The sequence below is a fragment of the Macaca nemestrina genome, chromosome 1 (genome assembly GCF_043159975.1).
Source record: "Macaca nemestrina isolate mMacNem1 chromosome 1, mMacNem.hap1, whole genome shotgun sequence".
In the NCBI taxonomy this organism is placed as follows: Eukaryota; Metazoa; Chordata; class Mammalia; order Primates; family Cercopithecidae; genus Macaca; species Macaca nemestrina.
Genome location: NC_092125.1, coordinates 123,756,798 through 123,767,627, shown reverse-complemented (window position 1 = coordinate 123,767,627; position 10,830 = coordinate 123,756,798). Strand labels below are relative to the sequence as shown.

Below are 10,830 nucleotides of genomic sequence, written 5' to 3'. Positions count from 1 at the left end.
CCCACAAAATGAGGATGATGATAAAAGCATCCACCTAATTGAGCTTTTGTGAGGATTAAGTGAGTTAACACATGTAGAGTGCTTGGAACAGTTCATAGTACAAAGTAAGAGGCCAGTAAACACTGGCTTTCTGTGTTGTTGCTACTGGGTGCAGTGGAAGAGTGCATAGACAGAAAAAGTCGAAAGCCAGGCCCAAAGGGAAGGAGACAGGCAGGTGGCTGAGCAAGAAGGGCAGCCGTGGCAGGAGGGCCTCCTCCCTGACTGGCACTGCCTACTGAAAGTGCTGCTGAAGCAGGTTTGGAGTGGGAGGAGGTGGGGTGGGGACAAAACTCAAGGCTGACCAAGAGGGCGAACAGGATGTGCCATGCCCTCTCCAGCCGCCAGGTGGCAACAACACATGGGTCTGCAGCTTGTTTTGCCTCTAACGACCTACCCCGGACATGGCTCACACCCAGCCCACACAAACATGTCACCTTCCAGCCTCACCCAGGTGTGTACCTAAGCCTGCTGACCTTCCAGTGCTTCTATTGGCCTGGGAGCCACCAACAGGCCCTGCTCACTAGACACCAGTGCAGGGCGCAGCTGGGAAGCACACTTGAGGTTTCTTGCCTTACACCAAATTTCTCCAGAGCCGAATACTCCATGTCTGTCTGCATACCCCTTCCCTCCCACCGATTCCTGGAATCCCAGAGGCTGCAGGAGTTGCTGCAGAGCTCAGGGAAAGGTGCATGTCTAGGCACTGTCACTGAAGTAGGTGAATGTGCCAGGTGAACCTTGGAATCAGCCGCAAAAAGGGGAAAGCAGTGGTGGGCCCCTGGCTCCAGGGACAGGGCAAGGACACTTTGGTGCCTAAGTCAGGCATTTATGGCCAAAGAGGCATCGGTCGGGGCACCAGCTGGCAGTCCCACTTATCTTGCCCACTTACCACTTCTCAAGTCATGGCCTGGCCTTCACGGAGGGAAGTTTCCTCAAAACTCAGAAGGAATTGAATTGGTTCTGATTACCAGAGTTAAAGACTGCAAAAAAAAAGGGAGGCCTTACACCAAATCTGTTAAACGTGTCTTTGTTATTCCTTCAATGAACACCATCTTGCACCCAAATATCTTCGGAATAAATAAACTAAATGCTCTGCTACACACAGGTCACAACACTAGGGTACTGCAGAGGTTTACCGGATCCTGACGCTAGCCCCCAAGTCTAACGGGAGATGAGGAGAGCACGGACAACCCCAGTGAGTGTGACTAGGTGTTCCAGCAGCTCTGGCTGAGGTGACTAGGGGAGATGAACACCACCAAAGGGCCTTCACGTCTCACGGGGAGAGCAAACAAGAAGCTGGTGTGTTTCCAGGAGGCTCCATTCTTTTGCCAGTAAAGGACATTCAAGTTTAGGATATAAGTAAGAATCTACCTAGATCCTAGCTTAATAGCCTCACTTACTGTGAATTAAGCTACACTTAACTTTCATCTGGACCTTCCAATGATACATGAGACCTGGGGAAGGACAGCCTGTCCTTGTCTAATGCCATCAAAGGGAGCAGTCACAGCCTGATGAGCCAGAATCTCAAGGCCCTAGGGCCTATTCAGGCCCCTGCCTAGGAGGCCCATCCTGGCTACCTGCCTGGAATTAGAGATTTACTCCAAATTTGTTAGAAATTGGAGCAGGGGGCCGGGCGCGGTGGCTCACACCTGTAATCCCAGCACTTTGGGAGGCCGAGGCGGGTGGATCACCAGAGGTCAAGAGTTCAAGACCAACCTGACCAACATGGAGAAACCCTATCTCTACTAAAAATACAAAATTAGCCAGACATAGTGGTGCATGCCTGTAATCCCAGCTACTCGGGAGGCTGTGGCAGGAGAATCCCTTGAACCTGGGAGGCGGAGGTTGTGGTGAGCTGAGATTGCACCATTGTGCTCCAGCCTGGTCACCAAGAGCAAAACTCTGTCTCAAAAAAAAAAAAAAGAAAAGAAAAGGTCGGGCGTGGTGGCTCACGCCTATAATCCCAGCACTTTTGGGAGGCCGAGGCAGGCGGATCACGAGGTCAGGAGATTAAGACCACGGTGAAACCCCGTCTCTACTAAAAATACAAAAAATTAGACGGGCGTGGTGGCGGGCACCTGTAGTCCCAGCTACTCGGGAGGCTGAGGCAGGAGAATGGCGTGAACCTGGGAGGCAGAGCTTGCAGTGAGCTGAGATCGTGCCACTGCACTCCAGCCTGGGTGACACAGCGAGACTCTGTCTCAAAAAACAAAAAAGGGAAAAAGAAATTGGAGCAGGGGCTGGGTGCAGTGGCTCACACCTGTAATCCCAGCACTTTGGGAGGCCGAAGCGGGGGTGGATCACCTACGGTCAGGAGTTCAAGACCAGCCTGGCCAACATGGTGAAACCCCATCTCTACTAGAAATACAAAAAATTAGCTGGACGTGGGTGGTGGGCACCTGTAATCTCAGCTACTCAGGAGGCTGAGGCAGGAGAATTGCTTGAATCCAGGAGGTGGAAGTTGCGCTGAGCCCAGATTGTGCCATTAAACTCCAGCCTGGGTGACAGAGTGAGATTCTGTCTAAAAAAAGAAAGAAATAGGAGCAGGATCCACTTCTAGATATACAGAGAATATAAAAATACGTTCACTTTATTTTAGAAAAATGAAGACTCATAGAGTAAGCTTATCACAAACTGGCCTATTAGGAGTCATAGAATTCACAGGAAACAATTTCTGAAGTCCAGGTGCCTGCTGCCACCTCTCCAAGCAGGCCGGAGTCCAGTAGAGAATGCAATTCAGGAAGACGGCTCCTCAGAGGGCAGGGAGGTTAGCGACGGAGGCCACTCATATGGAAATGTCCAGTGAACCAATGCCGGGGAAGAACATCAAATTCTCTGGGGCTGACCACAACTGTGGGGGTGGATAAAGACAAACCACCGGCCTGTACTTCTCATTTTCTGTTTGTTCATTTCACTGCTGGAAGGTGACCTCTTTTCCCCTAATCTTCTTTCAACCCAGAGAGTTTAAGACTTCTCCAGCTCAATCCTAATCCACCCCATTTCCCATGGTCTCTCCTCCTGGGAGACCAGCCCTGGTGGCATCTCTTCCTCCTGTCCCTGGGCCAGAATCTGCTGGCGTCAGGGTCTGCCGGGTAGAGGCAAGTCCAGGTACTGACTGTAGTGGTTTGCTACTGAAGTCTTGCTTGCTGTCCTGATCTCTTTACCTAAAGAGATAGAATGAATAACTGCTTTAAAATGCCCTTCTTCCTCAAGCCCGTTTGTCACCCAGCAGAGTTCAAGCTCCTTAGGGTGGGAAAAAAATGAGATCCCCCTTCCCCTGCCCCAGGCTCCCCTCCTCTCTCCATTTTGCCATACAAAATTCAAGGCTGATGCACATAAGAGCTTGGAATCGCAGATGATGGCAGGGTAGGGAGACAGGATGGCCAAGGGAGGACCAGACTGACCTGGTAGGTCCTGGGACTGCCACTTTCCTGGGGGGCTGCAGATTGCTGCGAGTGGCACCCGTGACAGGAAGATTTGGTCGCTGGGAAACAGGAACTTCACAGGGTTAACAAAAGAAATGAGTTAGCAGCAAATTTAACTGACCTCGAAAAGAAATACTGGATGAAGGAAGCGAGTGTGGGATTAGTACTCTCCCCCGTGACCATGAGGTATTTGAAAACTAAGACTCAGACTCTGTCCAGCCCCATGTCCTCTCTGTAACTCAGTCTCCCCATCTTCCAATCGAATTGCAATGAGGATGGCAAAAGTGGTCACTGTTGCCAGCTCTGGGAGGGTGAGGACATGCTGGGCAAGGGCAGGAATTCTTCCCCCTGACCTCTTACCCTTGTGTCCACTTTCCCGCACTCTGTGTCCTGCAGCGCTTGGTCTTGGAAGCCCTTTTCGAGTTGACACAGAATCCGGAGGTAGGGCACCTCTGTCAGGTGGCACACTCCGGCTGGTGAGTGGCATTCGGCTGGCAGGCCTGGGGATGGCTGAGGGAATGGGCAGTTGACTGGAAGATTTAGCAGCTGCTCCCTGTGGCCGGGGCAGGCGTTGAGAGTTGCTGGCAGAAGGCTGTGGGGCCAGGACTGATCTGACGGGGGCGGGTGGGCCTGGTGGAGAGGCGTGGAGAAATTTCAGAGTCAGTCCCACCAACTCCCCACTCCCACTCACCCACAACTTGGCTGCTCAGGTGTCCTCACTGGCTGCTGCTCTCCCACTGGGCCCGGCTCTCCCCCGGACTGGGGGAGTCGATCGGGTAAGAGGAGAAGATGCTGGGCTTTTGGATGCAGGGAACAGATTGCAAGTGGGTGACTCCTGAAACACAAAGAGAGAGAAATAAGATTAGAGTGGAAAAAATATCTGTTCTGTGGCTTAAGGAATTAAGAAATAGAGGTGGAGAGTTGTCTACATCCCAGTAAGGAAGGGTAGAAGTTAGCTGCTAATATCACCATAACCATCACTATTGCCCATACCATTTATTGAGTTTATTATAGACATTACATAGCTTATACTCAGACACTGTGGTAAGAGTTTTGGTTCTCTTTTTTCATGGTTCTCATTTAATTCCAACGATTCTAGCTGAAATATTATCCCCGTTTTACCAATAAGGAACCACTCCCTGCCTGCATCATGGCACGCACGAGTCTGGGGCACACTTCCAACTCAACCCTCTCAACTCACCCTCTTCATGTTGGAGGGCCTCTTTCCAGATGTTGTCCGGAGAGCCCTGACTGACCCCTTCCTATCACTGCTCCGGAGTCGAGGCGTCAGGCTGCTTGGGGAGGGGGTACTCCGAGCCAAAGAGTTCACAGTCGGCAGCAGGTCTCTGACAGGACTGTCCTTCAGCACAAAGGTCTCCCGCCGAGGACTGGGCTTCACTCGGCGAGGCCCCAGGCCCTCGCTTGCGCTCTCCCGCTCCTGCAGGGCACACTGCTCCAGCTGGGCGGCCAGCCGGTTGGCCTCATCGAGGATCTCCTCCAGTTTCTCTGGGCTGAGGGGGCCTAGGCTGAGCCTCACACCCTGGGGGGCAGGAGCCACGGCATTTGGGTCACTTCGGTGGGAGAGGCCCCGTCGAAGTGGTTTCTCTGGAGTCACCAACACTGTTATGTCTTCCTCCTCACGGCTGAGACAGGAAACAAACCAGGCATCATGCCCGTGCAAAAGAGAACAGGAGTTTATGCAAGGGAGACTGCACAAAAGCCCCACAACAGAGCCAGGGACATGACCCTAGGCCCTGATGCCCATGCCGGCTGTGAGCTGTGGCCTCTGGGTGATGAGATACCTGGTTCTATGGGGCCTAATAGGCCTTTAGCATTTACGGACATCAGAAATGATGCCAGGATGGAGATGCAGCAAATCCACTTACCCTTTTTCTTAACACCCTGAAATCTAACTCCAGCTTCTCCCTTCTCTCCCCACTACCAGTAGTGTCATAGAGGCCCAAGTCAGCCACCCGCCCAGCAGCCCCAAGTGCGCCAAACCTTGCTAAATTACCAACCCAAGCCCCAGAGGCCAGTAATTCAGCAGTAAGGGGTTAGAGACAAAGAGGTACTGTTAGAGGAAAATAAGTGGGATAAAGAGGTGGTACCTGTCAGATGGTGACAGCCCCCCAAAGTCCAAGGTCTCATCCACAATAAACCTTACATCTGAAGGGGAAAGAAGAATGAAGGCCAGTCATGGGTTCCTGATGCAGCTCTCCATCGCTGGGTCTCACTCCTCCCTCTCATTCTTCCCTCCCTCATTTCCTTACCTTCCTCCAAATCCTCCATGTCCAGCCAGCAGGAGCGAGAGTCCAGTTAGATCTGAGCTGGAGAGAAACAATACCTTTCCTCAGTATCCTTTCTGCCCAAGTCTCGCAGCTAGATTCAGGGTGCAACCCAGGGGCGGGGGTCATGCTGGAGGCAAAGCAAGCACCCAGGAGTGGCACCTCCCGCATAACTACTCCTGCTACTTCCAGGAAAGATACGGAGGGCTCCCCCAACTGCCCAGATTGCCCTGGAGCCGCCCCGCATCCTGGCCTCTCCTCACTGGGAGCGGTCTGCACGCCTCACCTTCCTCCCCGCCACTAGCCTCAGGATTCTGCACTCCCCAAGCCACCTTTCTACTCCCCTGGCATCACACGCAAAGCACACCTCCAGCCCACCCTGTTTCCAGTTCCCGCGCTGCCTTATCTTCCACGCAACAGGCTTTCTCCCGCAACCTAGTCCCGGGAATCAGCTCCGAGGGGGCGGGGCTCCTTTCGAATCTCTCAGGCCCCACCCACTCAAGCCACACGCGCACTGTGATTGGTGAATCCTCAGGGGGCGGGACAGCGGAGCTGCCGGCCGGAAGTCAGTCGATGGGGGTGGTGGGAGGACCGTTCCCAGAACACTCCATCCCGGGCGGCCAACGCGGAGCCAGAGGGTTGAGGCCGCGAGTGCGCGTGCTCGCGTGCCCGGAGATTCTCTTTCCCACAGGCAGATGACAGCGGAGCGAGGCTGGCCGGGAGGGAAGGAAGGGACACACGAGTATGGACCTCGCGCCCCACCCCGCTGTCGCTGCTGGGCCGCCGAGCCCCCAGTCTCCAGAACGGTTGTGCTGCCTAACGCGGCCGCTGACCGACGCTCTGCGGGAGGAAATTCGTTTTCTTGGGCGCACTCAATATGCAGGCGCCGCATTGGCCAGGATTCCTCAGTTGAGGGTTTTTTCCAAGTTAAGGAAGCACCTAAACACTTACATTGTAGTTATATTGAGGTTCTCTAAGTACATCATCCATCGCCTCTTCAAGAACCTGAGGCAGCTGAGGTGTAAAGAAAGCAACGGGCGGCCGGGCGTGGTGGCTCAAGCCTGTAATCCCAGCACTTTGGGAGACCGAGATGGGCGGATCACGAGGTCAGGAGATCGAGACCATCCTGGCTAACATGGTGAAACCCCGTCTCTACTAAGAAATACAAAAAATAGCTGGGCGAGGTGGCGGGCGCCTGTAGTCCCAGCTACTCGGGAGGCTGAGGCCGGAGAATGGCGTGAACCCGGGAGGCGGAGCTTGCAGTGAGCTGAGATCCGGCCACTGCACTCCAGCCTGGGCTACAGAGCGAGACTCCGTCTCAAAAAAAAAAAAAAAAAAAAAAAAAAAAGAAAGCAACGGGCTTTTCACCCAGGCAGGCTGGGGTTCAAATTCAACCCAAGTTTGACTTCAAAACCCAAGTTTCGGTTTAGAGGCGGCTGCCTTGAGTATATTTGCCCTCTTTTCACCTCTCTTTGCTGATCTGTGAAAGGAAGATGGTGGTCCTGGCAGTTATGGTGTTAGGAGGATAATTATGAGGGCGTTTTCTACTGTGTGCCCTTAGGGGACTTAGACGGGGTGTTTGTAAGTAGCCCTCTCTGAACTAAAAGCAGTATTTGTAAAATGCTTAAGCCAACTTGTTAGGAGTGTTGTCTCTGTTGTTTCCAGATGTTGCCCGGGCCACCAGTGAACTTGTCAGAGGCTTCAGAGCAGAGCGACTCCATCTTGAATAGAGGCTGGGTAAAATAAGGCTGAGACCTGGGCTGTATTCCTAGGAGGTTAGGCATTCTAAGTCACAGGATGAGATAGGAGGTTGGCACAAGATACAGGTCACAAAGACCCTGGTGATAAAACAGCATGTGGTGAAGAAACCAGCCAAAACCTGCTGAAACCAAGATGGCGGTGAAACTGACCTCTGGTGGTCCTCACTGCTCATTATATGCTCATTATAATGTATTAGCATGCTGAAAGGCGCTCCAGACAGCGCTACACAGTTTACAAATGCCATGGCCACATCAGGAAATTACCCTATACAGTCTAAAAAGGGGAGGAATTCTTAGTTCCAGGGAATTGCCTACCCCTTTCCCAGAAAACTCATGAATAATTCATTCCTTGTTTAGCATATAATCAGGAAATAACCATAAAAATAGCCAACCAGCAGCCCTTGGGGCTGCTCTGCCTCTGGAGTAGACATTCTTTATCCCTTTTCTTTCTTAATAAACTTGCTTTCACTTTATGGACTTGCCCTGAATTGTTTCCTGTGCAAGGGCCAAGAACCCACTCTTGGGGTCTGGATCCGGACCCCTTTCTGGTGACAACAGGAAGAGATAGCAGGTCCACACAAGATACAGGTCACAAAGATCCCTCTAATAAAACAGGGTGCAGTAAAGAAGCCGGCCAAAATCTGCCAGAAACCAAGATCGTAAAGAAAGTGACCACTGGTATCCTCACTGCTTGTTATATGCTAGTTATAATTCATTAGCATGCTGAAAGACACCCCTGGCAGCGCCATGACAGTTTACAAATGCTATGGCAACATCTATATGGTATAAAAGGAAGAGGAGCCTTCAGTTCAAGGAAATCATGCTCCTTTCCCAGAAAACCTATGAATAATCCACCCCTTGTTTAGCACATAATCAAGAAATAACCATAAAAATAGCCTACCAGCAGCTCTTGGTGCTGCTCTATGGAGTAGCCATTCTTTCATTCCTTTACTTTCTTAATAAATTCACTTTCACTTTACTCTGCGGACCCACCCTGAATTCTTTCCAAAGATCAAAGAATCCTTACTTGGGGTCTGGATGGATCAGGACCCCTTTCCAGCAATAAACTGAGCTCCTACAAATGTTCTGAATATTTAAAGTGAAAAAGCCCTAAGGGAATGGTTGAGAAGCTTTCTGGTAAACAGAACCTGAGCTTTAGTCCCCAGAGTTCATGCCCATTATTTTGGCCATTTATAGGCTTTCTTGTTTACTTCCTAGTTTTTGGCTGTGACATTGAGGTGGTGAGGTCTGCAGGAGTGAGATGTCACTGTAATAAATACCATCAGAGACCAAGGAGCTGGAAACCAAAAATAAAATTCTAGGCCCCCCAACCGACTGAATGGACCCATTCTCTCCAACAAGGGCATTCCAGATTTAACCTGGAAAACTAGTTCAGGCCATAATGGAAAGTGGGGGGTGGACATGCCTCATTATACTCTCTGCCTTTTGGGATTCAGACACAGCTGACCAACATTAACATTAAAACAGAGATCTTGCTGGGCGTGGTGGCTCACGCCTGTAATCCCAGCACTTTGGGAGGCCGAGGCAGGTGGATCATCTGAGGTTGGGAATTTGAGACCAGCCTGACCAACATGGAGAAACACCGTCTCTACTAAAAATCCAAAAAAAATACAAAAAAATTAGCCGGGATCATGCCACTGCAGTCCAGCCCGGGTGTCAGAACAAGACGCTGTCTCAAAAACAAACAAAAAAAACAAACAACAACAACACCACCACAAAGATCTTAAGGCTAAGGAAACAGACTTTTTTTTTTTTTTTTTAGACGGAGTCTCACTTTATTGCCCAGGCTGGAGTACAGTGGTGCAATCTCAGCTCATTGCAACCTCTGCCTCCTGGGTTCAAGCGATTCTCCTGTCTCAGCCTCCCAAGTAGCTGGGATTACAGGCACACGCCACCTTGCCCAGCTAATTTTTGTATTTTTAGTAGAGACGGGATTTTGCCATGTTGGCCAGGCTGGTCTTGAAACCTTGACCTCAGGTGATCTGCCCACCTTGGCCTCCCCAAGTGCTAGGATTACAGGGATGAACCACCACGCTTGGCCAGAAACAGACTTTTTGTAGCAATAATATTACTGGAGAGGGGTCCTGATCCAGACCCCAAGTGAGGGTTCTTGGATCTCACACAAGAAAGAATTCAAGGCGAGTTCATAAAGTGAAAGCAAGTGATTAAGAAAGTAAAGGAATAAAGAATGGCTACTCCATAGGCAGAGCAGCCCTGAGGGCTGGCGGTTGCCCATTTTTATGGTTATATCTTGATAATATGCCAAACAAGGGGTGGATTATTCATGCCTCCTTTTTTCAGACCATATAGGGTAACTTCCAGATGTTGCCATGGCATTTGTAAACTGTCATGGCGCTAGTGGGAGTGTAGCAGTGAGGTCACTCTCATCATCGTCTTGGTTTTGGTGGGGTTTAGCCAGCTTCTTTACTGCAACCTGTTTCATCAGCAAGGTCTTTATGACGTGTATCTTGTGCTGACCTCCTTAGGATCTCATCTTGTTACTTAGAATTCCTAACTGTCTGGTAATGCAGCCCAGTAGGTCTCAGCCATATTTTACCCAGCCCCTATTCAAGATGGAATTGCTCTGGTCCAAACGCCTCTGACAATAATACGCCAAATTCCAGCCTGATTCTAGTATAGTATCACATGACAGACAGTAGACCCTGAAAGAAATTATTTTACCCCAAAATATATTTTTCTTTTCTTTTTCTTTTTCCTTTTTTTTTTTTTTAGAAGCAAATGAAGCACAAAATTTATTGTGTGTTTTTTGTTGTTGTTGTTGTTGTTGTTGTTGTTGTTGTTGAGACGGAGTCTCACTCTGTTGCCCAGGCTGGAGTCCAGTGTTGCAATCTCAGCTCACTGTAAGCTCCACCTCCCAGGTTCACGTCATTCTCCTGCCTCAAGTAGCTGGGACTACAGGTGCCTGCTATCACGCCAGGCTACTTTTTTGTATTTTTAGTGGAGATGGGGTTTCACCGTGTTAGCCAGGATGGTCTCGATCTCCTGACTTTGTGATCCGCCCGCCTCGGCCTCCCAAAGTGCTGGCATTACAGGCGTGAACCACCGCGCCTGGCCCGCAAAATTTATTTTAAAAGATGCTGCAAATTCACTCGTCTGCTCTAAATAACTCCTGTCCTTTGGGATCCTGTTATAGGCAATGTACACAAGACTTTCCAGTGCAATATATATATTTTCAGTAGCTCTTTGGGAAACAGGTGGTGTTTGGTTACATGAATAAGTTCTTTATGGTGATTTCTGAGATTCTGGTACACCCATCATGCAAGCCGTGTACATTGCACCAAA

The 10,830-nt window shown here is 50.4% G+C and overlaps 1 protein-coding gene across 2 annotated transcripts; it reads right to left on the bottom strand.

Annotated features, from left to right (window-relative positions):
- Window positions 1–2,599: 2,599 nt before the first annotated feature.
- LOC105479285 (proline and serine rich coiled-coil 1) lies at window positions 2,600–6,230 on the bottom strand. 2 transcript variants are annotated; one of them, XM_011737252.3, is made up of 8 exons: window positions 6,125–6,230; window positions 5,732–5,788; window positions 5,570–5,627; window positions 4,663–5,104; window positions 4,182–4,296; window positions 3,822–4,091; window positions 3,441–3,534; window positions 2,600–3,200 (listed from the first exon to the last, which is right to left on the bottom strand). In XM_011737252.3, the coding sequence occupies exons 2-8, from the start codon at window positions 5,748–5,750 to the stop codon at window positions 3,197–3,199; spliced, it is 1,002 nt and encodes a 333-aa protein (XP_011735554.2). In that variant the 5' UTR covers window positions 5,751–5,788; window positions 6,125–6,230; the 3' UTR covers window positions 2,600–3,196. The 2 variants fall into 2 exon arrangements, with proteins under 2 accessions (XP_011735554.2, XP_011735553.2); XM_011737251.2 differs by having other exon boundaries at window positions 6,114–6,219.
- Window positions 6,231–10,830: the final 4,600 nt, after the last annotated feature.